At 47.6% G+C, this 27,274-nt stretch overlaps 2 protein-coding genes and 5 non-coding genes across 8 annotated transcripts; 3 read left to right on the top strand and 4 right to left on the bottom strand.

Annotated features, from left to right (window-relative positions):
* Window positions 1-1,893: 1,893 nt before the first annotated feature.
* On the bottom strand, window positions 1,894-12,308 carry PRSS16 (serine protease 16). The gene is made up of 12 exons (XM_037131856.2): window positions 12,239-12,308; window positions 12,003-12,163; window positions 11,121-11,220; window positions 10,853-10,982; window positions 9,534-9,657; window positions 9,269-9,346; window positions 9,137-9,184; window positions 8,404-8,694; window positions 7,999-8,140; window positions 4,931-5,110; window positions 4,687-4,832; window positions 1,894-4,566 (listed from the first exon to the last, which is right to left on the bottom strand). Exons 1-12 carry the CDS (start codon window positions 12,306-12,308, stop codon window positions 4,498-4,500), a joined length of 1,539 nt encoding a protein of 512 aa, XP_036987751.2. The 3' UTR covers window positions 1,894-4,497.
* Window positions 12,309-14,376: 2,068 nt separating this feature from the next.
* On the bottom strand, window positions 14,377-14,449 carry TRNAV-AAC (transfer RNA valine (anticodon AAC)). The gene has a single exon. It is a non-coding gene; the product is annotated as a tRNA-Val (tRNA).
* Window positions 14,450-15,821: 1,372 nt separating this feature from the next.
* On the top strand, window positions 15,822-15,904 carry TRNAL-UAA (transfer RNA leucine (anticodon UAA)). The gene has a single exon. It is a non-coding gene; the product is annotated as a tRNA-Leu (tRNA).
* A 3,190-nt stretch (window positions 15,905-19,094) lies between these two features.
* TRNAV-CAC (transfer RNA valine (anticodon CAC)) lies at window positions 19,095-19,167 on the top strand. The gene has a single exon. It is a non-coding gene; the product is annotated as a tRNA-Val (tRNA).
* Window positions 19,168-19,307: 140 nt separating this feature from the next.
* On the top strand, window positions 19,308-19,381 carry TRNAI-AAU (transfer RNA isoleucine (anticodon AAU)). Its single transcript has one exon. It is a non-coding gene; the product is annotated as a tRNA-Ile (tRNA).
* A 1,680-nt stretch (window positions 19,382-21,061) lies between these two features.
* Window positions 21,062-21,135, bottom strand: TRNAT-AGU (transfer RNA threonine (anticodon AGU)). The gene has a single exon. It is a non-coding gene; the product is annotated as a tRNA-Thr (tRNA).
* Window positions 21,136-22,918: 1,783 nt separating this feature from the next.
* Window positions 22,919-27,070, bottom strand: LOC119039170 (histone H2A type 1-H). Of its 2 annotated transcripts, none has more exons than XR_008389848.1 (2): window positions 25,874-27,070; window positions 22,919-25,630 (listed from the first exon to the last, which is right to left on the bottom strand). XR_008389848.1 is itself a non-coding variant. In XM_053655962.1 (2 exons), the coding sequence occupies exon 1, from the start codon at window positions 27,068-27,070 to the stop codon at window positions 26,684-26,686; it is 387 nt and encodes a 128-aa protein (XP_053511937.1). In that variant the 3' UTR covers window positions 22,919-25,915; window positions 26,673-26,683. The 2 variants fall into 2 exon arrangements, 1 of the variants encoding a protein (XP_053511937.1); XM_053655962.1 differs by having other exon boundaries at window positions 22,919-25,915; window positions 26,673-27,070.
* Between the last annotated feature and the right edge of the window lie 204 nt (window positions 27,071-27,274).

The raw sequence follows: 27,274 nt of genomic DNA, 5'->3' as shown, positions 1-27,274 counted from the left end.
TTTACCAGTGGTTCATTATTTTTACTGGTAAGTAAAATTCTATTTTTATAAATGTAGCATGATTTGTTTTTACATTTATTGCTAACAGACACTTCCATTGCTTTTAGTTGTAGGCTATAGTGAATAAACCTGGTACAAATATTTCTGTACACATCTTTTCATTGACACATAACTTTATTTTTTTTTAGGATAATGTCTAGAAGAGGAAATGCTGAGTTACAGGTGAGGGGTGTCTGTGTGTAGGAATCATAGTAACAGCTTTTATAATTTTACATTCCCACTCACCATGATGGGATATTCTACATCCTTGCCATTCAAACTTTTAGGAGTTTTTGTTTCATTTTGTTGTAACTCAATTGGGTGAAAGTAGTAGTTCATTGTGGCTTTTTAAAAATTATATTTGATTGATTATGCTATTACAGTTGTCCTGATTTTTCCCCCTTTGACTCCTCCACCCAGAGCCCCTTATTTTCTCAGGCAATTCCCCCACCATTGTTCATGTCAATGGGTCATGTGTATAAGTTCTTTGGTTACTCCATTTCCTATACTGTACTTTACATTCCTGTGGTTATTCTGTAACTACCTATTTGAACGTTTTAATCCCCTCACCTCTTCACCCATTCTCCCCTGCCCCTCTCTCTCCCCATCTGGCAACCTTCCAGTAACTAACTTCTTTTTTCTATCTTTTAAGAGTCTCTCTTAATCTTTAACCTTTGGCCTTTTAATACTGATGTGTCTTGGAGTACGCCCCTTTACATCCATCATAATTGGGAATCTCTGCACTTCTTTGACTTGCATGTCTATTTCCTTCACCAAATTAGGGAAGTTTTCTTTCATTACATTTCCAGATAGATTTCCAATTTCTTGCTTTTTCTCTTCTCCTTCTGGCCCCCCATATGAGGTGATTGTTGGACCTCTTAAAGTTGTCCTAGAGGCTGTTTGTGCTATCCTCATTTTTTTTGGATTCTTTATCCCTTATGTTGTTCTGTGTGCTTGTGTTTTGCTTTCTTATGTTCCAAATCATTGATTTGATTCTTGGCTTCATCCATTCTACTGTTGTTCACCTGTAAATTGTTCATTTCACTTAATGTAGCCTTTGTTTCTGACTGGGTCTTTTTTTATACTGTTGAGGTCCTCACTAAGTTCCTTGGGCACCCATATAAATAGCATTTTGAACTATGCATCTGATAGATTGCTTATCTCCATTTTGTTTAGATCTGTTTGTGGAGTTTTGATCTATTCTTTCATTTGGGCCATGTTTCTTTTTCTTCTCATTTTGGAGCCTTCCTGTGTCTGTTTCTATGTATTAGGTAGAGCTGCCGTGACTCCCTGTCTTGCTAGTGTGGCCTTAAGTAGTAGGTGTCCTATAGGTTCCAGGGGCACAGCATTCCTTATGACCCAGGCTTGGAACTCAAGGGGAATCCTTTGTGTGGGCTGAGTACACCCACCTTTTGTAGTTGAATCTTTGTTGCTGTCCAGGCCAGTCAGCTGCAGGGACTGGCTATGAACACTGACCACCAACCTCCACCATCTGTGGAGGATCAGCTGTGCAGGGGCAGGGTGGTGGTTCTCTGACGTGGTCTGTAGGTGTCCGCTGGGTGTATTGGCCCTTGGGGTTTCCCAGGTGATACAAACCAAGGTCAGCCTCACCTGTGTTTTGCCTGGGGCACCCTGCCTGAGATGTAAAGCAATCTGAGATGGCTGCTACTTGTGCTGGGCTTGGAGATTCCCAGATGAAGCCAAGCCGTGATGCTAATTTGGTTGCCACAAGGGTTCACTGAAGCCATCTGTTGATTTTTTATAGGATTTAGGAGCCAAGACCAGCCATTCTTATGAAAAAGCAGCTTGGATGGGCCCATTAATTGAGTGGGGTAGAGCTCCTGTGGATCTCTGGGTCACACAGTGTTAGCCAGGTTGATGGAGTCTCAGATATGGTACCAGCCTACCGGTTCTGTGGGGAGAGGGCTCAGCCAAGGGAGAATGTCCTGTGCCCATCCCAATGCCAAACACTTCAGTCTCCCCCTGTATATCACTGGTTCACCTCAAGCTGCCACCCTAGTGCTGGAGCTCAAGGGGAGCAAGTCTGAGTAGGTGAGTCCGTGTGTGGGTTCCCCAAGAGGAACTGTTAAGGGCTGCAGCAGCCTCTTCCACCAACCCAATCCTTCTGTGTTTTGCAGCCAGAATTTGTGGGGACTTTTCTTCCTGGCATTACAATCCTGGGCTGACAGGTCTGGTGTGGGTCTGTGACTCCTCACTCCTGAGATATCCCTCCTCAGTTTTTATCCAGGCAGGTGTGGGGCCAGCCCATTCTGTGTCTGCACCCCTCCTACCAGTCTGGATGGATGTTGTTGTTTCTTCAATTCTGTAGTTGTCAGACTTCCATTCCACTTGGTTTTTGGTGTTCTGGAGTAATAGCTGATCTATATTTTAGTTGTAATTTTGATGTGGTTGTATGAGGAGGTGAGCCATGTCTGCCTATGTCACCATCTTGACTGGAAGCCTCATTGTGGTTTTAATTCACCTTTCTCTATCGGCTAAATATGTTGGGCATTTTTTTCATATGATTATTGGCCATACATGTGCTTTTTACGTTGAAGTACTTATGCAAGTGCTTTGCCCATTCATTACTCACTTACCTTCTAAAAAAAACTATTCATTGCTGACTTTATCGGGAAGGGACAGATGTTCTTGTCCCTTCCCTGGGCCCATCTGCTCACCTCCACCCAGCCTTCACCCCAGCTTCCTTCTGGTCATCATCACATGGTTGTCTGTGTCTGTGGGTGTCTTTTTATTGTTTTCTGGCAGTTCTTTAAATAATCTGGACCAAGCCTGCCATCAGATGTATGTATTACACATGTTTCCCCTCAGTCTTTTGCTTGTCTTTCCATTTCCTAGTGATGTCTTGTAATGAGCAGGCTTTTTGATAATGTTCAATTTGTCACTTTTAATGTATTTTATGCTATTTTTCCCTAAGAAATATTTGTCTACTGCTAGGTCATAAAGAAGTTTTCTATTTTTTTTTCTTGATTTAGATCTATGATCCATTTTATCTCAGTTTTGGGGTTTGGTGCGAGATGGATGGGAGGGTAAGTTCTGAGGGTAAGTTCCAAGCGCTGAAGTTCTGAGAATGCTTGACAAGAGAAGGCAGCCCACACCAAACACACACCCATCAGATATTAAGTGGAAAAGAAGTTTGCAAAGGACGTCTAGAGAAAATGCACCCAGCAAGCAAGAGGGAGATCAAGGATAAGTCCAGAGTTGAGGTTAGACCTCATCCTTTCATTTCTCAGCAGGCACCAAGGACCCACAGTGTGTCCGACTACAGTGGACGTGGTGAATGGAGGCACTGAGACTCAGCTTTAAAATAAAAAATAGTTGCTCCTCAGGGTTTGGAGTCATGAAAAGCAGAGAATGACTTCCTCACAGGAGAACGGGTATCAGGGCTTCTCTCACCAGCTCCGTGATCCTGACTTGCCGATCCGTGGGCCCTGCTTCCCAGCTCTCTGCCTTGTGACCTGTTGGCTGCTGGCCCTGGTGGCCCAACTGAGCCAGGCGAAGAGGACCCTTGGGATAGGCCCATCCTCGCAGAACCCTGGGGTATCCCCATCTGGAAGGTTTCACCAGAGCCCTAAATCCCCAGGGTGAGAAGCTGGAAGAGTCAGAGAGTGACATTTGATTTTGGGAAAAGTTGGTGAGTGACACATTTAGAAGACAGACTAAAAGAGAGACAGACAGAGAAGGACACATGTTACGTGATGGGAAGAGCAATAGAGGCAGTGAGGATGAGTATAAGACAGGAACAGAGGGAGCCTCAGAAGACAGGAAGATTTAAAAGGCAGTGAAGGAGCACAGGGAACGTCTGAGGGAGGGAAGGAGAGGCAGAGGTAGAGAAAGGAGGTGACACAGAGACCAAAATGAGAACTAGAAACTGAGCAATGGAGACAACCAAGGGCAGAGCAGGAGAGAGAGGAGGGCAGCAGAGAAACTTTGAGAGAGGCGCAGAGAGAAATAAACAGTGAAACAGACTAAGACACAGAGAGAAATGGAGGTGTTTGGACAACAGGAGGAGACTGAGACAAATAAAGACTAAGGAAGAGGGGCACAGTGGGAGAAGGGTGAGAGCAGACAGGGCAGAGCCTGGGGTCCAGGGAGAGACTGCACAAGGCAGCCAGCCAGGGGGCTGAGCAGAATTTGAGCCAGTTACTAGAGGGAGGGCACCAGCACATAGAGTGACACTTCCCTGACATTGGACTTTAAAATACCAACATTCACAATGAGAATAACCATCCACTTGTATTTACAGAATGCTGTCTGAAATAGAGCAGGTTTAGCTGGGAGTGAGGATGGTTGCAGACACAAGTCAGTTATATGCAGAACAGGGGCTGAAACCCAATTCCTGGGAATTTCCTCTTTCTAAACCAGCTGCCTTCTTCTGTCCAGTGAACAAATATGTCCTAGCCCGAGAGGGCCATGCAAGGAGTGGTGAGGGTGTGGGGCTCAGAGCCCAACCCTAAGAGGGCTCCGTTTGGCCAGCCTGAGCCAGGTCTGCAGCTGCTGAAGGATGCTCTGTGGAGAGGTGTGGGGAATTTTGGAAGTCAGATCCTAGCACCGGTGAGGGCAGGAACATGCAAATTGTATGCAAATACAAATGCAAATGTAAATCACCCAGAGCTTTCTCTTCCTTACCTGGCGCCCTTGGCGGAGGCTAGGGGTGTCTGAGGGCCTCTCAGGTGCCATGTCCAAGCAGTGAGAGGCACTAGGGATAAGGAGGGCTGACACTGAGTGTCCCAAGGCCTGTGTTACACTGAGCACATGCCAGGGGTCTGCATCCCCTGCCAAAAAAAAAAAAAAGAGAGAGAGAGAGAGAGAATAGTGTGCTGAGTTGGGGCAAGGGGGAGACTTCAGGGTCAGGTTTTGATGGCATGCTCACCATTAACGAACAGCACCTGGGTGGCCCCTGGCATCTGGCCACCGTAGTAGGAGTTGGTCTGGGTCACAGCCTGGACTATGGATGAGGTTGAAAGCCCGAACACCTTCTCACACAGCTCTAGCTGGGAGGGCAGTGCTGGGAGCTGGGAGAAAGGACATCTAGGGCCCTGACAGGTGACATCTGTGGGGGGAAACATCTGTAAGTGTGGGGTATGAACCCAACTCTAGTCCCCTTCAATAATCATCTACAGAGCTCTCCCCAATGAGGGAGGGAACCAGTGAGTTCACAGACCTGCCAGAGACGACCCCACACCCCGGATTTTGATGGCCCAGAATGATGGGGCTGTGATGGGACAGTAAAACGGACAAAACAAAATAACTGCATGTGAAAAATAGGGTATATGCCCTCACTAGAAGCACATATGAAGCATGGAGATGCATCTGGTTGAGGGGAAAGAAAATAGAATGTGTTTTTTGGATAAGGAAGGATATAAAGAACCTTTTTTTGTAAGAAGGATAAAGCAAAGTAACTTTGTCTAAAAGTAAAATGATAAAAAATAAAATATGAAAAAGACAAAAACTGAAAGGTATATATAAGTAGCAGAAGGTTTATGGAAGCTGCAGGAAGTTTGTGGAGGGATCTATAAAAATAATTTTATGTACGGTCAAGCTAACTAAGATTGGGAGGGTAACTAAGTCAGTTGCATCACTTGTGTGTATGTATGTATGTATGTAAACCCTCACCAGGTCTTCAACCATGGCCATTTTAAAGTGTTATCATTAGAGACAGTTACTGTTTTACTCTGATGCTTTGGAAAAAAATGTTCCTATGAATATGTTTCATCTTCAAAGAGACAACTTTAAAAACATAACACTGAGCTGCATAAAGATTTATAGAACTCTAAAAAACAATCATAAAACTACTACCAAAAATATCAAGATCAACAAAAATTAATAACATGGGGCTAAATGAACTGACAAGGATGACTATGATTTTTATATGAAATATTACTAGATTTTGATCTTTGTTTTTCAGATATTAGAATTTTTTTATCCTAAACTATCTATGACCTACAACAATTCGGTAAGTTATAACCTTGCAAACAGAATTAAAACAATTTAATTCTTCCTACCTGCTCTGTCTGGAAGTTCAAGTACTCTGTAAATAATCCTCATGTAACCATATTTAAAGATGTTAATTCTTAGAGTCATGTTTCCAATTTAAAGAAAGTTTCTTGCACCTAACTGGACTGTTCGAACAGAGGGTTTAAACTTATGATTACCAGGAAATGAAGCAGGCAACACCTGCTGTGGACAACTCACCCAAGATTCTAGGCCTGGCCTGTGAGAACTATACCTTCCTAAAATACGGGGATCAAGCATTTACTATAATAGTTATTGCTTCCTTTTCCCTCTGATTTCTGACTGGAAAGATAACTCAACATGGGATGTCATTTTTAAACCTATTTTCCAGGTCAAAACATGCAGCTGCTGATCACACACATAGTCAAGACTGTTCAACACCTGGCAATATCAGCTCTAGGAAAGGTACCAGAATTTTCTCTTGGGCAGGTATTGCAGGGACTGCCACAGTAATAGCCAACCAGGAAAAATCCTTCAATTTCCTTACATGAGTTGTATTAGACAATAACATTGCTCTTAACCATATCCTAGCTGAACAACATTGGGTTTGCTCTATTGTAAATACCTCCTGTTGCACTTGGTCTGGCAAAACAGAGATAGAACTAGATACAATCTGAGCACAAGCGCAATGATTAGATATGGTTCCCACTGACACCACCTGGTCCTTCTATATCTTCAGCTGACTGCCCTCAGGTATTGATCCTGGTCTAGAATTATTCTTCAAATGGGACTTAACATTTTGTTTGTTATTATAGAAAATTTTGCTGTTACAAGTCTTTGTGTTTTACACAGCTTGATGTTATAAAGGCGCCACTCTGGCAATACTCTTGATGATGATTGCTCGATGTTTTGAAATGATCACCAAAGTCTATACAATTTTCATGTAGAAAACCTCCAGAAACTACAGAAGATGCTTCTATGCCCTTAAAGAAACATAACGGTAAAGCCTTCCTCTGTTCTGGTCTCTCGTTGCTCAGATGTGGGCTCAGACTCCTAAAAAACCACTTTCCCCCTACATGGGACATGACATACCATGAATGAGCCTTCCTGGTGACAAGAGACTGACAATGACATAATATACACAAAATGAGCCTCTTGACAATTAAGAACCAATGATGAGTTACTAACTGATCCATGCTGCTTTCCAATAATTGATCAGCAATGTTTTTGAGGAAAGATCTTGATGAAAAAGAAAAAATGTGCCCCAGCTAGATGATTCAGCTGGTTGGAGCGTTGTCCTACACACCAAAAGATTGCAGGTTCAAGCCTGGGTCAGGATGCATATGGGAGGCAACCAGTCAATGTTTCTCTCTCTCCTTTCCTCTCACTAAAGTCAATCAATAAGTTATATATATATATATATATATATATATATATATATATATATATATATAATTATATATATATATATCCTTGAGGATTTGAAAAGAGAAGCATAAAAATATAATAATATAAACGGCCTCTTTAAAATGGAGTCAGAGCATCCATGACAGAGGAACTGCCTTGCATGTGTTATACCTCAAACCTTTGGGTATTAAAACAGGAGAAAATAACCTTTGGCCTGGGCCTAAAGCAACATTGTACCCAAAAGAATTGTTTGCAAAGATAACAAGAATGCAGATAGTATGACTACCAGACTGATGGCTATTGGACTGAAAAACATTCTTTATAATGTTAATTCACTGTGTTAGCTTATCTGCACCAATAGTAATAAATGCCTTCCTTCTCTTGATGTAATTTTTCCCTTCCCTTTCTCACCAATACCTATTGTCTCCGTCTGTTAATTGGAAAACTATTTAGGTTTCTGCATGAATGCTTGTCATTCAGGTATTCTTATTGATCTCAAATAAATGCTTGTTGCCTATCCCCCATCACTTCAATAGGCATTTTGCGGGGGGGGGGGGGTATCAGAGGTGAGATACTCACAGAAGCCAAACTCAGTACATGTCTGGTACAACCACTGCCGGTCACCCACGCCGGACACTTGGGGTTCCGTGACCCTCAGCTGGGCCAATGTCTCTGCTCGAGAAAAGCTTAAACACCTCTGGCCCAGGCTGTGTAGGACAACCTACAAGTCAAAGGTCAGATGTCAGAAGAAGAGTTCCCGAGTTGTCCTGGGAGTCTGTGATCAGAGGGGTAGGGGCCTGGGTCCCTGTGTATCGGAGGTTAAGATGGTAGATGACTGGGATTTTATTACCTGTGAGACCTTAGGCAAGTGACACACGAGGAAAGTAAGTCTCAGACAGGTTCACAGCTGCTCAAGATTGCACAGTGGAGGTGGAGCAGCGGCCCTGGTGGGCAGACCCTCTCGCAGTGCTTAGGGCGGCTCACCTGCACGGCCCGACGCAGCCCGCGGTACGGCGCCTGGTGGCTGCCATTGCCCTTGCCCTCGAGGAGGAATCCACAGAGCTGTCGCACGCTCAGCGGCGCCCCCGTCTGCCCGTCATACTGCACTGCACCTCCCACCAAAGCCTGTAGAGCCTCCAGCAGTTCCTCCCGGTCCTCCGAGCGGCCCAGGGAAGCGCAGGCTCCCAGCTCCGCCCTCAGCGCCTTCCGTGTCGCCCCTCCCACACGCAGTCGGCGCCCCACCTCCGAGAAGGCGGTGGACACCGCCGCGAGGCACTGCGGGGAGAAGAGTCAGTGTCGGCGGAGACCTGGGCCTGTGCCCCACGTGTCTCTCGCAGGGTCATCCTAAACTCTGGACTTGCCCGCGCCCGACCCTCCCTCGGAACTCTGTGGTCTGAGAGCCCGCACCAAACCCCACCTCCTGGGGGCGCGGGGAATCGTCCCTCAAACCCCGCCCCACACTGAGCCTCGCCTGCTGATAGGGTCGTCTCTATCAGGGCCCCGCCCCCTCGCTCCGCCCAGTTGAAGCCCCTCCCCTCGGGTGACCGCACTCCTGCTCAGCCCCAGCGTTCGGCTGCGACCAGTGCCTCTCTCCGGGTTCCCACCTCCCCAGACCCCGCTTCCTTCTCTGGAGGCCGCGCCCCTTCTCTGGACCCAACTTGAGGGCCTCCTCCCTCCCCTCCCCCTCCCCCTCCCCCTCGGGCCGGGCCGCTCCTACTTCCGGGGACCCGCCGATCGCAGTGCTCCTGAGGCTCCGGGACACCACCTGTGGTCGCACCGCGGGAGGAGAGGCGCCTCAGGGACCTGGCCGCCGAGACCCCGCTCCGCCCGCGCCCGCCCGCGCCCGCACCTCGTTGTACGCGGAGAAATCCAGCACGGCCCGCACCGGGGCCGAGGAGGCGACCGCGGCGAAGAGGAGATGCGGGAACTGGGGAGGAGAAGTGGTCAGGCGGGCTGAGGGCCCCGGGCGAGCCCCGCCCGCCGTGCCGGACCCGCGGGAAGACCGCTCTGGAAAGCGCGTCTCGGGGGAGGGTGCGGCGAGAGGGTGTTCCTTTCACCCGAGCGGGACCCCGAGCCCACCCCACCCCCGTGTCCGCCCAGGGGAGTCCCGGGACCTTCAGCCGCGCCCAGGCGGCCAGGGAGCCGGCGTAGGAGCCTCCGAAGCAGACCCAGGGGCTGGAGGCGGAGACGTTGAGGAGGCGGGAGAGCGCGAGGCGGGCGGAGACCACGTCGGCCAGCCTGGGTGGAGGGGAGGCCGGTCGGTCATCTCCGGAGTCCCCGAGGATTCCCCGCTCTGCAGGCGAGGGTGGGGCGGGGGGTCTGCCCAGAAGCCAGGGCTGCTTTCTCCTGGGGTACTTCGGAGGACTTCACCCACGCATCCATTTCCGACAGTGGCTGGGCCCGGGGACACCCCATTTTTCCTTCCAGATTGGGGGGAGAGGGAAAAAATCTCAAAGCAGGGTAGGCGGAAACCCAACAAATACAGGAGGGCGGGGACAGTCAAGGAGGGTTCCTCCGGAAGAGAAGGGACCCTGAGCTGGAGAGGTTAGAGTACTGGGGGGAGGGAGAGGCAGGAAAAGATGTCGGGACATGTGTAACATCTTCTTTTCTGTCCTGCGCGTTCTTTCCTCCCCAACCTTTCTGAAACGGTTTGCACTTACAATTAAAAAAGTAAACCGATATACTTTGTGAAAAGATTGGGGACAGGGAATAACATAGAGGCGAAGAGATGCAGAGATGGAGACGAGCGTGAGACAAAAGGACAAAGGGGTTCGACAGAGACAGGAGCAGGAGACAGACAGGTGTGGGGAGAACAATGGAGCAGGTGAGAGGAGAGCAGTGGGGTTGTTAATAGGAGTAGGACGCCCTAAGGAGGCGAGGCGGGGAGTCAGGCAATATATGGGGGAGCCCACTCCTTGCAGAAGCGAGGGTTTAGAGGCTCAAGGCAGCAATGCGCCCGAATGTCTGGAGTGCAGCGGGAGCCCAGGGAGAAAGCGGAGGTCAGACAGTTAACTGAGCCAGCGCCAGGAAGCCCAGTGGCCACTGTAAAGATTTGACTTTACTGTGAGATAAGAGATGGGGGGAGTTGAAGTAGGGAGAGTGGTGGTCTGTTTTGTGCTCTACTGATCACTCTGGCTTCATCTGGAGAGCAGATTGCAGGGGTCAAGGGAAGAAATGGAGACCAGTGAGGAGGCTATGCCTTCCAGGTCAGAGACCTGGTGGTCTGAACCAGTAGCCACAGTGTGACAGTATGAGAGAAGAATACAGTGTAGGAGAAAGAAAGAGGTAGGCAGGGACAGAGACCCAGAGATGGAGAGAGAAAGAATAAGACACCGAAACACAGGAGAAAGCATGAGCCAAAGACTCAAGGTGAGCTTCGAGCATTAGAGGGCAGACACAAGACATCCCCAGGCTCACGGCCCCAAACACTTACGCATGGCGGCTGGACAAGAATCGGAGTTGGGTCATGCTCAGGCCCCCAGCAGGTATACTCAGACCATAAAATCTGTGTTCCAGGCCTATCACCAGGGCCCCCAAGGCTGGGGCCAGGGCTGCAGGGTGCCCTGTGAAGAGTATGGAAGGGGGTCCGTGATGGGTGCAAGCCCTTGCAGCCCTCAGTTGTTGAGGAACTGCAGTATGCAGCTGCCCCGCCTGGCCTCCACCAGCTTCCTAGCCATGTCCTTCCCACCCTAGCCCCTTACCTCTTATCACTGAGCCCGGCCCAAGGCTGCCCTCGCCCCCAAGATGCAGGAATATGGGTCCATTCTGGCTGGCCCAGTGCTGGTCGTTAACCCAGTACCGCTAGGAGGTGGGACGAGGAAGAAGAAACAGAACTATGAGTGTTCTAACCTATTCTTTCCTGTTAGTCCCAGTCTCTCACTTACTGGGGCTTGCTTTATATACTTAGTAGTATCTGAAACAGGCTTATTTATTTATGTGTTCACTTCCATCCTGTTTGACTCCTCATCTACAATGCAAGATCTACAAGAGCAGATGTTTTTGTCAACTTTTTCTCTCTTATAGGCCCAGGGTCAAGGATAGTGGCAAGCACATGGTAGGAACCTGTCATATATTGCAATAATAATTGTAGGATAAGTAACAAGTGCAGGTGGATTAAGGAATAGCACCTAGGTGAGATGACCTTTGGAGACTGTACAGAGTAGATGTGAAAATGGGAAGTTTGTCCACTTATTCAGTGAATATCTTGGAGTGCCTCTTGTGAGCCACGGCTGGTTCCAAGTCTCTGCTGCACCTGGTGCTGGGTTTAATGTTTAATCTGAAGGACAGGGGGAAGAGGGGCTGAAGGGCAGTAAAGAGAGAGAGAGAGAGAATGGGAATTGAAGGACAGGACTGGAGGGACAAAAAAAGGAGCAGATTGAGGAAAGAATTGGGGAAATGGGGGCATCAGGCACATCTAAGACACAGGTGGCTGGACTAAAGCCATAAGGGATACTGATGGCAACACCGGGCGAGACTGAGGAGCAGAGGGTGGGGAGACACGTGTGGAGACCGGAAGAGCAGAGGCTGAGGGGCAGAGTGGAGAGGAAAGGAGAGGGCAGTGGACTCCCCTCCCCTGGCCTCACCTGTAAGAAGGATCGCCTGTCCGATGCGTTGAAGGGGTCCAGTGGCTGCTCCAGCCACCCCTCTTTAGGGACGGTCGTGGTCCCCGGGTCCAGGCTTAGGCTCAGGACAGAGCTCTCCTGAACTCGCCGAACGTGTGCACCGAGGCGCCGGAGAAGAGAAGCTGTGGGGTGCGGAGGGGACGGAGTCATGCTGGGCCACCTTAGGACTCCCTACCTGATCATCGAGCTCCTCCTACCTGGAGCTGAGGACCCCCAGAGGGAAACCAGGAGCAGAAGGCCCAGCCACAGGGCAGGGCCCACGGCCATGCTGTCCAGTGCTCCGCGAGAGGGCCCTAGGGGTTGTCATCATGTCCCCAGGGTTGGCCTTTGATTTATAGCCTTTCCTCGGGAACGTGTGGGTGTGGGTGTGGTTTTCGTTTCCTTTTCCTTTCAGACGCTTGTCCCAGGACAGGTCAAGCGTCTGTAGGAACCACCAACGCGGGGCGGGGACGCCAGAGTCTGTGGCTAAAGGACTGATGATGTGGCACCTGGATATCCAATTTCTTCTCTCTTCTGCTGATTTTCTCCTCGTCTTGTCCCATGACCTCTCTTCCTCCGTCCCTCAGTCTCCCGTCAACAGTCCCCTCCCCCACTCCTCAGTCATCGTTAAAATGGGCTAAACGAGAAAGTCTCCTTTGAAAAGATGTTCTTAGTTCTGAACACGCAGGAATGTCAGCGAACTTTCTGTTCCCTTAAGTTAACAGAAAACCGGGCAGCTGGTCGGTTAGCTCAGTCGGTTAGGAGTCTGGTGGTGAAAATGCTGAGATCACGGGTTTGGTACGAGGGCTTCTCTCTTTAGGTATTTAACTTTGCTGCACCTACTTCACGCGTGGAAAATAGCCTCTCCTATGTAAAATGGGGTTTAAATGTTGACTTCATTTCTTAATCCTCAGCAGTGACACCTGCCTTTTTTGTCCATCTTCAAAGAAAGAACACCCCCCCCCAAACCCAACTTGTGATAAAAGTGGCATAAAGCCTTCAAATAGAAGTTGTAGTAAAGAGAATGAGGGTGAGAGAGTAGCGGTGGCCCCGGAGGTGACGTGTGTGTCTGGTGGCCACTGTTCAGGTGAGCGCCACGGTTTCCTTGCGTCCTTTAGCTCCTCACCTCCTTGGTTTCCTTCTCCTCTGCACTGTTGAAATCGAAACTTCTCGTTGTTAAAAGAATCACGGTCAGACACAATGCATATTTTCCTTTTCTTCCTTTCTTAAAAAAAAATTAAATGATCGGTAGGCCTCCACCAGAATTTCTGTACTCGGGGACAGATTTTTTTCTTCCTCTGGATCTTCAGCACCAAGGACAGTTCTGAACAAACGGGACATTCGGTAAATATAGTTTTGTAGAGCAAGTCAGTGTGTTTTCAAAAGTTGGAATTATGTGAATCTGATTAACACACCTATATAAAAGAACCAAAGACTACAAAATTCACCATTTATGACAAAATGATGTGCTTGTAAAGGCCACATTACCGTATAGAATATACAAGAATTTCAGAAGTGAAAAATTCTGGAATCCAGGACTCTCATGGACTGAGTGGCTGACAGAACCTGGCTATTTGGGAAAGGTGATGTTGTTTGGCACTCAAAAGCTGTTTATTGAACTGAATCCATCTCTCCCTGTCTGTCTTTCAGGAGGCTGGGGTTGAAAGTGATTGATTGTGTTCCAAACATATGTTCACAAGACGATTATCGATGATAGATGGACTTGTTTTAAGATCAGTTCTGGTGGCTATTATGGTTACAGAACAATCCATCTTTTCCTAAGTGTGTGATTAGTTTATGTTCGCAGCTTTTTACTTTGGCCTAAAAACAAAGCCCTCCCTCCCTCCCTCCCTCCCTCCCTCCCTCCCTCCCTCCCTCCCTCCCTCCCTTCCTTCCTTCCTTCCTTCCTTCCTTCCTTCCTTCCTTCCTTCCTTCCTTCCTTCCTTCCTTCCTTCCTTCCTTCCTGTTTCTCTCAATATCCAAGTAATGTATATCAAAAACACCAACTTTATCTCAGAGCTCAACTTTCAGTTCAGCGATGGGATGAAAAGCAGAGATGAGTTTAAGGAGAGGGTGAGGATGGGCCAGGATCACAGCACGGATGATGGAGGAGTTGGGAATACGTCACTGGAATAGAGGGAGTGCATGAATGGGTAATAAAAAGACCATTTTTATTTTGACCTTTGTGCATCAGTTCGGATGGAAATAATTTGTTACGTGCGGTGGGCCCTAAGTGATGTGGATTAGGCTGTATGTAAATGAACAGCGGAAATTTCAGACGTGGTGGAAACAGGCCTCTAGGGTTCCAGGTAGAAAATTCCTGGAACAAAAAGTGTGAAAAGGACACCAAGCGAGCTGTTTCCGCCCGGTTTCGAACCGGGGACCTTTCGCGTGTTAGGCGAACGTGATAACCACTACACTACGGAAACAGACCTGCGAGGGGGCCTTCTGCTTTTCAATATAAGTTACAATGAACTTTGAACGCGGTCCTGGCTCTGCGGCGTCTGAGCCCAGCATTCGGCAAGCGCTGCTACCGATGCCCCCAGAGACCAGCCGAGCACCAGGCTGGGGAGCTCAGGCGCCCGGGAAATTGCACTGGAAGAAATGTCGCGGTATGTTCTGCGCTCATTCCTCTGATCCCCCGCCTCTCAGTGACTGTAATTACCCTTAGGGAACTGGGCCGGCTGGCAGGGGACGGAGGCGGAAGGCTGGCCGCGGGGAGGAGCCGGACGAGTCACACTTTTCTGTCCCGTTCTCTGTTTCTGTTGTCACTGCTCTGGGACGTGTGCACCCGTGTCCTATGTGCCGGGATGTCCCGCAGCTGGAAGATGACCTCCGTGGTTCACCCCATTTCCACTGTCCCGAGTCACCGTCCTTCCCGGGACTGAAGCTGCCCGCCTTCCACTGGTTTCCAACTCCCCACCCCCACCCCCCACACAGAAGGCGCTGGGTAGTGTCTTGTCCACAAACTCGCCGGAGAAAAGGGGTCCCCAAGCTGATCGAAATGATGTTTGTACACAGAGACTGAGTTACAATAAAGTTGCTGCCTGGAATGACAGCTAGGAAAGTCACAGGGATTTCTCACAGAATAGCGGCGTCCTCTCGGGGCTTAATGGTCGGGAAATACTCGGCGAGGGAAGCAACGTGACTTAAACGGGAGGAGGTGGAAGGGCCGAAGAATGGAGAGCAGATTCCTGCACCGGGCGAACCCGGACCAGACCCACTGTGTGGGTCTGTGTGAACCGGAGCTCGCATTTCTTCCTTTTTCTCGTGGAAATTCGTCCCACCGACAGTAAGTAAAATGACAATGTAGGGTGTACAGGACTCAGGGAGACCCTCCACAGTAGGAATTTAGATTTAACGTGAATGTAATGGGCAGCGAAGAGTCGACTGTTCCAAGACAAACATGATAATTTTCATTTAAATGAGTATTTTGAAAGAAGTCTACAGAGATCACCCACATGTACTTTTACTACTGGGGATTAGTCCTCATCTTTCCTTGCTGAGCACGCCCGCCCTCATGGGCAAAGGGCCCAACAAGCTCTCCTGCCCCAGGCTCCCAGGCCTCAGCCTTTGTGGAGAGTGGGCACCGCTGAAAAGCCGCCTTTCCAGGGCAGGTTGGGCTCACTTTCTTTTGACCACATTGCGGGCTGGAGTTGGGGGCGGGTGCAGGGCACCGAATATTTTCCTCTCCTTAGGGGTCAAATGACCTGACAAGTTTATTATTCATAATCTTGCAGAAACTAGCAAATCTAATTACTGCTAACTTGGTAACGTTTAAGAAGTGGGCCTAGCTCCGCCACCGGGATGGCCGAGTGGTTAAGGCGTTGGACTTAAGATCCAATGGATGTATGTCCGCGTGGGTTCGAACCCCACTCCCGGTAGGTCCCCTTCAAAAGGTATTTTACCTGAAAATAATTACTTGGACAAACCTAAAACGTAATCCAGTTTATCATTTAGACTACTGATTTAGGTTGTCCAATCTAACTGTTTGAAATTGTTGGCTTGGGGTAACTTACATACAACGTAATTGCACATTTGTGTTGAAATCTATTTTAGTTGTTTTCTGTTTGCTCTTTGTTTTTTAAGTCTTTCTCTCTTTGAAATATATGAGCATTTTGCATGATTAGATTTCATCTCAACTATTTGTCTTTTACAACAATCTTTAGTGCATTCCCTGGGATTCTCTATACACAGCTACAATTACTCAGTCTGCTTTCAAATAATACCACGCTGTTCCTGCGCAGCGTGAACTCCCTCCCTCCTATATTGTTTTATTGTTGTCATACATTTTGCTTTCGTGTGTACACCGTTACTGTACAGCATGTTTCTGCTACTTTTGCTTTATGCAGTCAATTATTCTTAGTATGATTAAAATTGGGAAGCTTTCTTATGTGCACCTACATTGTAACCATTTCTGTAGATATTACTTCCTTTGTATCTCTCTGGGCTCATATTTCTTCTTCCTAAAGAACTTCTTATAATATGTCCTATTTACAGATCTGCTAGGAATATACTCTTCAGGGTTTGTTTGTGTGTTTTTTTGTCTGAAAATATCTTTTTTCCTTCACTTTTGGAAAATGTTTTTTGTTTGGTAAAGACTTGGAGGTTAAAAGTTTGGTTTTGTTTTAACTTTGTCCCTCAGCACTTTAAAATGTCATTCCATTGTCTTCTGGCATACCTAACTTCTGATGAGAAGTCTTCTGTCCTTTTTATCTTTTTTTTTTTTCCAGCTATACATAGTGTGTATTGTGTCTTTGGGTGCCTTCAATATTACCGCTCTCTCTTTTTTTTTGGGGGGGGTGGTCAGCAGTTTAAATATGATGTAAATAGGGTTTTTTCTTCTCTGCTATATGTATTGCTTGTGGTTCTCTGATCTATTTGAAGCTGTGGTTTGATGTATTTCATTACCTTGTGAAATTTATCATTGGATCTTCAAATATTTTTTCTGCTCTTTTATTCACCTTCTGGGAATCCAATTATAAATATATTAGGGCATTCGATATTAATCCATAACTCTTTAATGCTATTTTTATTTTTCAGCTTTTTTTTTCCTTGGCATTTCATCTTGGGTTGCATCTAATCATCTACTTTCAAGTTCATCACTTCTTTCCTCAGTTCTGTGGAGTCTACTAGCATATTAAAGAAGTTCTTTGCTTTGACAGATGTGGCTCAGGTGGTCGGGCATCGTCCTGCAAAAGGAAAGCCCCCTAGTACCTGGTCAGGGCACAAGGCTGGGTTCTTGTTGGCACCCATATGAAACCCTCTCTCATCCTCCTTCCTTCTCCCTCGCTTTAAATGAAGGAATGAATGAGTGAGTGAATAAATGAATAAATAATGAAGTAAACAAAATCTTTAAAAGCATTTTAAATCTCTGTTAGTATGTGTATGTTTTAAGTGTTTAGCATATCAATTTGATTTTTAGTTTCCAACAATCTACTGAAATTTCTCACGTTTACATATGTGGTCCATCTTTCCCACTAGAGCCTTTAAAATATTAATTATGGGTATTTTAGATTTCCTGATAGTTCCACCATGTGGGGCACATCTGAATCTCATTCCATTGTTATTTCTCTTGACAATACATGGTTTTTCTTGTCTGATAACTTTTTGTTTGCCTTCAGACATAGTGTGTAAAGTGAGGTAGATAGTGTTTATGATGGAAATGGGCGTGTACCTTTTTGTAGGCTATTAACATGTGAGGCTGAGACATTTGAAGCAGGGGTCGGAATGTTTTTGCGCTTATTCTTGTTGCAATTTTTTTTTGTGTGCATACCTGCCTTCAAATCCTCTGGCTTTCCTTTGGGTTTAGGTTGGGATTTGGTTTGGTGAAGTGCTTTCCAGTGTTTTTGCCCTACTCTGGGCTTTAGGCCTCGCCTGTCTGGCTGAGTTTCAGAGAGGTCCTCTCTGTGGCCTGTTGCCTTTCCCCAGGGGTAGACCTGTTGCTTGGGTTTGGTCCTCATGCAGGGGGGTTGTGCCAGGGTCTTCTGCTGCAGTTCAGCCTCAGTCTCGGTGCATGCACCCAAATGTCGAGGTGGGGCTTTCTCAGTCATCCGGCCCTTCCCAGGAAGTTGGCATTCTCTAATTATCTGGGCCCGGTAAAGCTTTCTGATGCTCCTGCAGGGTGGGCAATTTTATTCTTTTATACTTTCTCCAGTTGCCATGAGTTTCCTGATCCCCTGATGTAACGGTATTTGCTGCCACTCCCTTAACAGTAAGATATCTTTTGTTTAGGGGTGCGCCCTCCCCTGTGGGCCTGGACTGTGAAGGAGGCGTCCTCTGGCCTCCTGCCCTGCCCAGTCTGTCCTGTGATATTCAGCACATTTTTCAATCTCCTTTGGAGGATGTGGATCCCAGGGGTTTCGTACTCACAGCTGGCCCACACTTGGCCTTGACCAATTCATTATAAATACTGATCTTGAGCTGCACTCTCCTGGCCGTCTTGCATGAAAGACCCATCTCCCCCCACTGCTATCAAGTGAGCCAGTGTTCACGTCCCACCTCTACTTGGAAGCTCCTCAGCTCTCTCATGGGTTCACGGAAGGTTAAGTTTAGGGTGAACGCTGGAGTCCTTTGGGCTTTTAGCCTGAACATAAATGACGGAATCCTGTTCATTGCTTCCCACACTATTCTGAGCACCCAGCACGATGCATAGTAAGTCACAGACAGACCTACTTATACTAACAGCACATGAAAGTCACGCTTTTTATGTCTCTCTACCCAACGAGCCACACTAGCAAAGTAAAAAGGGGTGCATTGTTAAGGCATAAACACACACACACACACACACACACACACACACACACACACACACACACACACACACACAAACAAAACAGTAACAGGAAAGTAAAGAGTAGCACCAAAACTTTAAAATTCCAATGGCTGAAAGTTTAGCGTGATACTCAAGAAAAGCTCTGTTTTAAGCCAGAATTGAAGTTAATAACGATGTAACTTCTCTCACAGAAACCATTCACCAACACTGGAGAAATTCGTGGCTGCATTTACAACAGAAGTGCGTCGGGGCCTCTCGCGCTCTCTCCTCCTTGCCACGCGGGAGGGCCACCAGCGGCGGTTTCCGTAGTGTAGTGGTTATCACGTTCGCCTCACACGCGAAAGGTCCCCGGTTCGAAACCGGGCGGAAACAAGGTTTTTCCTGAAGTGCCTGTGATTTCGGAAATTTCAGATTGTTCGTATACATTTCTCAGATTTTTGCGAAGGAACATTGTCATGACCTTGGTCGTACGAATCTTTAGAAAGGCCAAGGGAGAGGCCCTCCCAACGGGCGGCCGGTTAGCTCAGTTGGTTAGAGCGTGGTGCTAATAACGCCAAGGTCGCGGGTTCGATCCCCGTACGGGCCAGTCGTATTTTTCCGTGTCTACTCTTCTGTGCTCACCGCTCACATCCGATGACGTTGGCTTTGCCGCCGCTCAGCGTTTTGATTGGTCCGCTCGTTTCCGTGTGTGTAGTTTTCTTTAGTCCACAGAGACGCGTGCCGAAGGACTCCTCGCCCCGCCCCGCAAGGCCGGGGAGCCTGTGCAGGGCGGGCGGGGAAGCTCCTCCCTCCCCGGTGCCCTGGGCCGGGCCTGCGGTCTGGGGGCCGCGGATTCCAGCCTCCCGAGCTCCGGGGCAGAGGCCGGTGTTCCTGTTCTGGACCCCAGTCCGGAGCTCAGACCGGCGGTGACATCTGACCGTTTCCCCGGTCGTCTGAGATTGCAGTGACCCGAGGGCGTGAGCGATGGAGACGGACGGCGCTGCCTCCGCCACCGGCTGCTCTTCTCGCTCCCAGGACATTTTACTTCTTGTCTTGGTTACACGGTGACCTACGTGAGGGCTCTGCCAGGGACACGTGGGCGCTCGGGAAACCCAGGACGGCGGGGTTCCCTCCGCCTGGCAGGTGCTGCCTCCTGCAGGCGAGGAAAGCCGGGGAGAACTCAAAACAGGAATAGGGGGTGCTTAGTGCTCCATTGTACGTTAGACAATAAAGGGCCCGGCCGGCCGGGCCACCGGGAGCCTGCGCCCAGCAGCAGCTGCGCGGGCGTCTTTTCTGTGACGCGTTCAGCCCTCTGTTTACTGCACGCGCTCTCGGGGAAGCTTGGACGTAACAAACTCTGTATAGATGACAAAAGACTGAAAATGGGTGGCCGTAATTAATTTATTGCACATAATTTTCAAAAACGAAAGAGCTGATGAAAGTCAGACATAGAGAACAAACCTAATGCCTCTCCCAAGGAATTTTGGTTGTTCCTGCGGCGTGCAAAACATGCTAACACCCAGTGCGTCTTACTCATCCATGTCTTGGCCACCGTGAGTAATACTGCATTGAACATAAGGACACATGTACCTTTACAAATACATGTGTGTTGTGTGTTTTGATAATGTCCAGAAGAGGGTTTGCTGGGTGACAAGGTAACTCTATTCTCAGTTCTTAAAGGGCCCTCCACACTGGTTTCCACAGTGGCTGTACACTCCCACTCACAGCGAATGAGGGTCCCTTTTCTCCACATTCTCCCCAACAGTTATTTCTTATCTTATTGATAACAAGCATTCTAAAAGGTGTGAGGTGGTATCTCATTTCGGTTTTGATTTGCATTTTTCTAATAGCTGATGAAGTTGAGCGAGCATCTTTTTATATAGTTGTTGACCACTTGTATGTCTGTCTACCCGGAAAAGGTGTTCAGACCCTCTGCCCATTTTTAAAAAATTGGATTTTGTGTTATGTTGTTGCTGAGTTCTATGAGTTCTCTCTATATTTTGTAGTTCCTTTTGCTGTGCAGAAGGCTTTTAATTTGACATAGTCCCATTCATTTCTTTTCGCCCTTACTTCCCTTGACCTTGAAACTCATCCTTTTGTATCAACTACAGAAACCATATTCATTTTCCCTTCATGCCAATCCCTGATATTGTGATGCAATTATCTGGCAAGAGACCCTGTATAATTGAAAGAATAATTCAGTATAGGCTTAATCAGCTATGTAAATTCCTTTATGCCTCTCTATTTAATGGCATGTACCCAGTTGAAAATACAAAACCAACCAAGAAGGCCCCGCTGGGATTCGAACCCAGGATCTCCTGTTTACTAGACAGGCGCTTTGACCAGCTAAGCCACAGGGCCCCCTTCTAGGTAAATGTTCAATTATATCATATTTGTAACTTTTTCTGTGAAATGTAGTAATTTGCCAGACCTATTTGATTTTCTGACAGGGAACGCATCTTGTTTTTCAATTTCTAAAGCAGAAACATCAACATTAAAAATAAATGCATTCTGTATTGCAGTACTTTAAAAATGATCTTAAATTCAAATGAATGACATTCCTATTTCATGGCGACTGTTGCCCTCTAGAGGAAATAATGGATATTGCATCACATTTTAAATTTGTTTCTGTATTATTTACGTAAATCTTTTTGTCCACAAATGTTGAGTCATTATTATATTTCAGGTACTTTTCTAGGTATTGGCGGTAGAACAGCGAACAAACACACAAACCCTTCTCCTATAGAATTTATATTCTAGAGGAAGAAGGTAAAGAAAGCAAATTTTAAAAACTTGGTCTCCATACCCCAAGCGTACGAGCAGTGCCAGAACCAGCTCCGCTGTCGCCAGGTGACAGAGACCACGGTGCTACCTTCTGAGCTAATTCACTGCACGTGGCAAGACTGTCACACTCCTGTCTCATCTGACCTGCATGAGAAAGGAAGCGAAGCTGCGGACACACGGATTCGGAGGAGACTGGCATCTCGCCCAGACCAGGCGCCGCCAGACCCCTCCTTCAAGGACAGCCTGGGCCTCGGCGATCCGCGGCTCCCCGTGGGGCCGCGGGAGGAAACGCTGCGGGGCTCTGTCCTGTTCTGCTCTTGAACTGACTTGGCTCCTGTCCTCAGAGACTGTAAAACTGAGCGGGAGGGGGGGGGGTGTTGGACTTATCTGTATCCCCGTCGTACCCGTGTCCTGCCTGCCGCCACTCCTCATAAGCAACGTTTCTAACTTGTTTATCGTGCATCGTTTTGATCACATGTATTTTTTAAACAAAGTTGACTTTTCGTGTGTGTGCATATATTACACATTTATGGAAATGGCATAATATATATTCTTGTGCCTTTCAAAAAGCATTGTGACTTTAAAATCCACCTACGTTGCCCTGTGTATACATGTCATTGTTTCTACTTGCTATAATTGCAGGAACTTGATTTTCTTAAAGGTTTATCTTTTTCCTCCCCTATGATTTGTACTTTGAGGTTATGCTTAAAGGGTCTTTCTCTGCTACTTAGTTATAAACTTTCTCTCAAAAATGTATAATTTTCCTTTTCACATTTGAAATACTGATCAAGCTGGATATCCAGACAACTGTACGGTTCTTCTGTGACAATCTGTTGGAGTCATGTCTTCTAGTCCCCCAATTTTGGTTTAGTAAGGGTCTCCAGGGTGCCTGGGTGCTCTTGTAGCACCCCACACTTCTTTATCTCAGCCTCCTCACAGTCCGTGATTCTGCGTTGAATAAAACGGGTTTCTGTTCTCGTCTGTGTAAGCCTGGCCAGTGTTTCGGGGGTCCGGAGTCAATCCTAGGCTCCCCGAACTGTAAACAGTACTTTGGTTCTTACAAGAAAAGTGCATGAAGTAAGAGTTGCTCTATGCTGCTTCAACAAGTGAGTGGCAACGCTTCGAACTTAAAGTTTGTAGTTACATCTGCATGGATTTGATCCTTGCTTGATCTTATCTTCTAATTCATCTTTTTCAATAAGAACTGGAGACCACACTTATTGGTGCCATAAAACCTGAGTTTTTGTTTTGCACTCAGGCTATTTGATTAGTTTTCTCTCTTTTATAATCCCGCACCTTACCGAAGCCTGGGGAAAAAACGCTAGTGGGCAGTATTTCATAGGTGCATGGCTGACTCTACCACAATCGAAGCTCACCATCGATTTGGTATAATCACCCTCAGTCTATCAGTGTCTAAGTCTACTGTAATTTGATTTTAAGGAATGAAATCGAGAAGGCCTTGGACAACACAGAGGAGCTGCTAGGATCAGTGGCCCACAGACAACCTCCTTAGCCTGGTGGCCTCACCAGCAACTTGGCTATGGAAAGGGTCCCAACACTCGCAACGGCTCTGGAGGGCAGAGCCGAGAGTCTGAGACTTGTCAGATGAATGCTGTGTCACAGAATGGAGAGTGGGAGAGAGACTGTGTAAGGGAGGGAAAACTCTTCCTCCACTCTCTTAGGGTCTTTCTCTGGGTCTAAGAATTAAAAAGATATGACATAGATTAATAGGAAAAGAACATACACATTTTATTATTAAATAATTTTTACATGCACATGAGAGCCTGCACAAAAAAAAAGTCTCTGGGAAGCAACAATTACACACCAGGCTGGACACACACGAACACTTGACGAGACCAAGGGGCCAGGGCAGTTAGAAGAAAAGTGACTAGGAAGATGAGGTTCGTTTAATAAGTGGTTAATAAGTGGTGGGCATCCAGATTTCTCTGAGTCTCAACTTCCTGTCTCTGGTGATAAAAATGTTTCTTCCTCCTGGTGTAGAAACATACTTTTCACGTGGGAATTTTATCTCCTGCTTTTAGAAAGGAAAATAAGGGCCGTAATGCACTCCCTTGTTTTTCCATCTGTTTATTCAAAGTAATTGCATCTATTAATTCAAAGTAATTAATATGTCAGAGGCATATGTATTTGAGGGTAGCATCCTCTGACCTCCTCCAATGCAAAACATTTGCCTCCCATTTCGAACACAAACACCCTAAGCATAACTCAGTGAGCAGTCCCCAGCGGCTGGTTCTGCCCCAGTTGTAAGTAAAGGGAGGTCATGGGAACAGTGCTCTTCCGTTTATAAAGATCCGTTTATCCAGCACCTGTTGACTGACAGATGGTGTAGACCCCACAGTGTAAGGTGCTTGCCTACCAGGGTTCTAATTGTGTTCCGCTCTGTCTGCAGCCCCTCGACATATACTGGGCACGTGGTGTGGTGGACGCTCACAATAAATAATCTGGGAATGAATGGAGGGACGTGGAAGTGTTTCAAGGATGAAGAATGAGGTTTTAGATAATCTTTCCCCCTGTGTTTACAATGACTCTACTTGCTAGGAAGATGCACGGGAAATGTAATTTAACACCAAAAACAAAAACCGCACATTCCAAAATTATCTTTGAATCAAACGTAAACATTTTTCTACGCACTTACTTAGAAACGTGGACCTCCTTGGGAGATGGTTCTATAGTGCAGCAGTTAGCACATCCGCTTTGCACACAGAAGGTCCTGGGTTTGATCCCCAGTAGAACCAACAATAGGTGGATTTTCTGCCCCCGCCTGTACCCACACTGGCTGGCAATAGAACATCAGCTTCTCACCAAGAATACTGGTATTTCTGCTTCTCCAGACTCCGTGAGAGTTAGAGGAATAAGTTTTAGGTAAGCCTGAGCTGGAGACACCTCTGAGAGGCCCATCCTCTCTCTTCAAAAGTGCCAAGTCCACAGGAATTCCTAAAATCCAGGAACTGGGTGAAGAGAGGACCCTCAGTGGAGAAATGTGTGGGTGGGACCGATCAGGGGCTGCAGACCAGCGTGGCCTCCTACAAAGTCCAACTCCAGCCCCCATCTATCAGGAAGAAGACTCCAGGGTTATTCTCCTAAAATCAGGGAACAGGCCTCTGGCCTCGAGTGTGTGGTGGTATTTGTTGCCCTTGATGGTTGCAGTTCCTTAGTAAAAGCAAGAGAAACCTATGAAAACCTTTACACCGTGTGTCCTCCCCAACCTCACTTCTATACACAACAAACTCAGGAAGAATCCACAAGTCAGCATTTCTCTCTGCTCTCATCAAGGTCGCCTGTGCTTGTTCCTCTCAGGGGACCGTGCTTCTCCAGGCCTGATCACAGATAGGCATTTCTGTTCCTGGGCCTCACACTTCAAGACTAAGAGGGCCAGTTGTGTAGGAAGCTCCCAGACCAATCGATATTCATGGACTCATGGCAAAGGTCCAATTTAATTTCATAACCACTCCCGCTCAGTTTACAGCGGACATGCTACTGATGCTCACCCAGAGCGGCAGTGTCAGGAACTGGTTCCTCTGGGTCCAGACGGACAGGTACCCATCCTCACACATGCAAAATGGAGTAGAAATAGCATTCAGTACAGGGGAAGTCGAGGCAGATGTGATACAGTGAAGAAGACTAGGAAGCAGCCTTAAAACTGGGCAGCTGGGGGGATGACCTCCAAAGATACATTTCAGCTCAGTTACAAAACCTCTTAAGTCTCCTCTGAGTGAGTTTTAGAATTTGCCTCAGGTAGACAGATGGGAAAGGATGAGGCTAATTTAGCCATAAGGGAAGGCTTTGAGAAATCAAAGAAGATGTCATTGTGCTGGAACTTTTAATAAGCTGCTCACAACATGAGAAAGGAGATAGAAGACAGTAGTTTTTGAGCTCCCACAATCCACGAGTCCAGGGGAGATGTGTCATTTGTGTGTATGAGTGGGGTGCTGCGGACAAGTGGGCCCACGGAAGCTCCTCTGCGAACTTCCTTGTCTCCAGTCACCTCCCCTCCTCAGGTCAACTCTCCTCCACACCCACCTTGCCCGCTCCACCTGCCCCTCTGTGACTCCTGTGCAAACAGAAGAGGTTAGAGACAGGAGCTATTCCTCTGAGCCACAATTTCCCCCCCAAGGGTTCCTCCCATTTTTCTGCAGATTATCAGTTTAGTTTCTGAGCACCTGCCTGCCCACAATACTTGGAAGTGCCGACTCATGGTCAGTCGGCTGGGAAAGATGGCACAGGAAACCTGGACCTGCATTTGAAGTCATTTTCTCGTGTTCCAAAGGAAGTTTTCCATTTTTGTTTTTATTACCTCAGTTTCTTCTTCAGGACTCCTAGCCAATACCAACCGGACCTGAGTAGAGTTAGGAAGAGAAGCACTGAAGAGAAAGAGAAAAACAAACGAACAAACAAACACACAAAAGTAACGGGCACTGTCTTTGGCTTAAGGGGGTGGTGAGGCAGCCCAATGAGATGTGCACTTGTCTCTCTTCGTTGAGTAGATTACAAATCCATTCATCTTCGGATGGGCTTTGCAGTCTGCACTGCAGTTGAGAAGGTGGGGAGGTGCACGTACAACCTCAAGCTCCTGCCTTAACTCAGACTCCCACCAAGGTTGCCGTGGCCCCAACACAGTGCTAACCACCATAGGATCGGCGTGCCACCAGGTCTACCTGCCACGGCCCTTTCTCTACTCACTTCCCAGTTTATTTCCACTCACTCTCAATCCAAAATAGCCCCATTGTGCTCTGTAGCTCACCCCGTTATTGTCTTAAACCGCACACCCATCACCTGACAGCACACGTTTACATGTGTCTCCTTCACCCCGGCTGGCATGGAGGCTGTTCTCTACCATGCATTCTCTGTTGTAACCTCAGCTGCTGTGAACTCAGGAAATACACGTTTTCCAAAGGAATAGGATCCCGAATTTACCAACATGAGTGTGCAACTTATGATGTTAAAACAATAAAACAAAATCTAGTGCTCCTTGGAATTAAGCCCTAAGTAAAGTGGAAATGACTGGTAAAAGAATACGGCAAGTTGTGTGCACCAGTTCTCTATGACAGCGTGAATGGCTCTGAAAAGAGCCTTTGTTTCCTAGAGTTCTTTACCTGGTCCCTCCTTACTTGGCCTTGTGGTGGCTCTCGGTCTTCTTGGGCAGCAGCACGGCCTGGATGTTGGGCAGCACCCCACCCTGCGCGATGGTCACCTTGCCCAGCAGCTTGTTGAGCTCCTCATCGTTGCGGATGGCCAGCTGCAGGTGGCGCGGGATGATGCGCGTCTTCTTGTTGTCGCGCGCCGCGTTGCCCGCCAGCTCCAGGATCTCGGCCGTCAGGTACTCCAGCACGGCCGCCAGGTAGACGGGCGCGCCGGCCCCGACCCGCTCGGCGTAGTTGCCCTTGCGGAGCAGGCGGTGCACGCGGCCCACGGGGAACTGCAGCCCGGCCCGCGACGAGCGTGTCTTGGCCTTGGCGCGCGCCTTGCCACCCTGCTTTCCGCGTCCAGACATTTTCACCTGAGGACTTTCCCCACAATTAAGTGTAAAAGTGAAACTACAGGGACAGCACGTCTTATAAACGATCTTGGGAGCGAAAAAACAGATGTGTTATTGGTCAAGTTTCCAGCTTTATCTTGACCACTGAAAACACACATTTGGGATTCTTGCACTCTGATTGGACCAAGAGAATTTTTTACGTTCCGATTAACCACCAAT

This window comes from Artibeus jamaicensis, unplaced genomic scaffold (genome assembly GCF_021234435.1).
Source record: "Artibeus jamaicensis isolate MK-2021 breed Jamaican fruit bat unplaced genomic scaffold, CSHL_Jam_final scaffold_1689, whole genome shotgun sequence".
NCBI lineage: Eukaryota > Metazoa > Chordata > Mammalia > Chiroptera > Phyllostomidae > Artibeus > Artibeus jamaicensis.
This window is presented reverse-complemented; position numbering and strand designations above follow the sequence as displayed.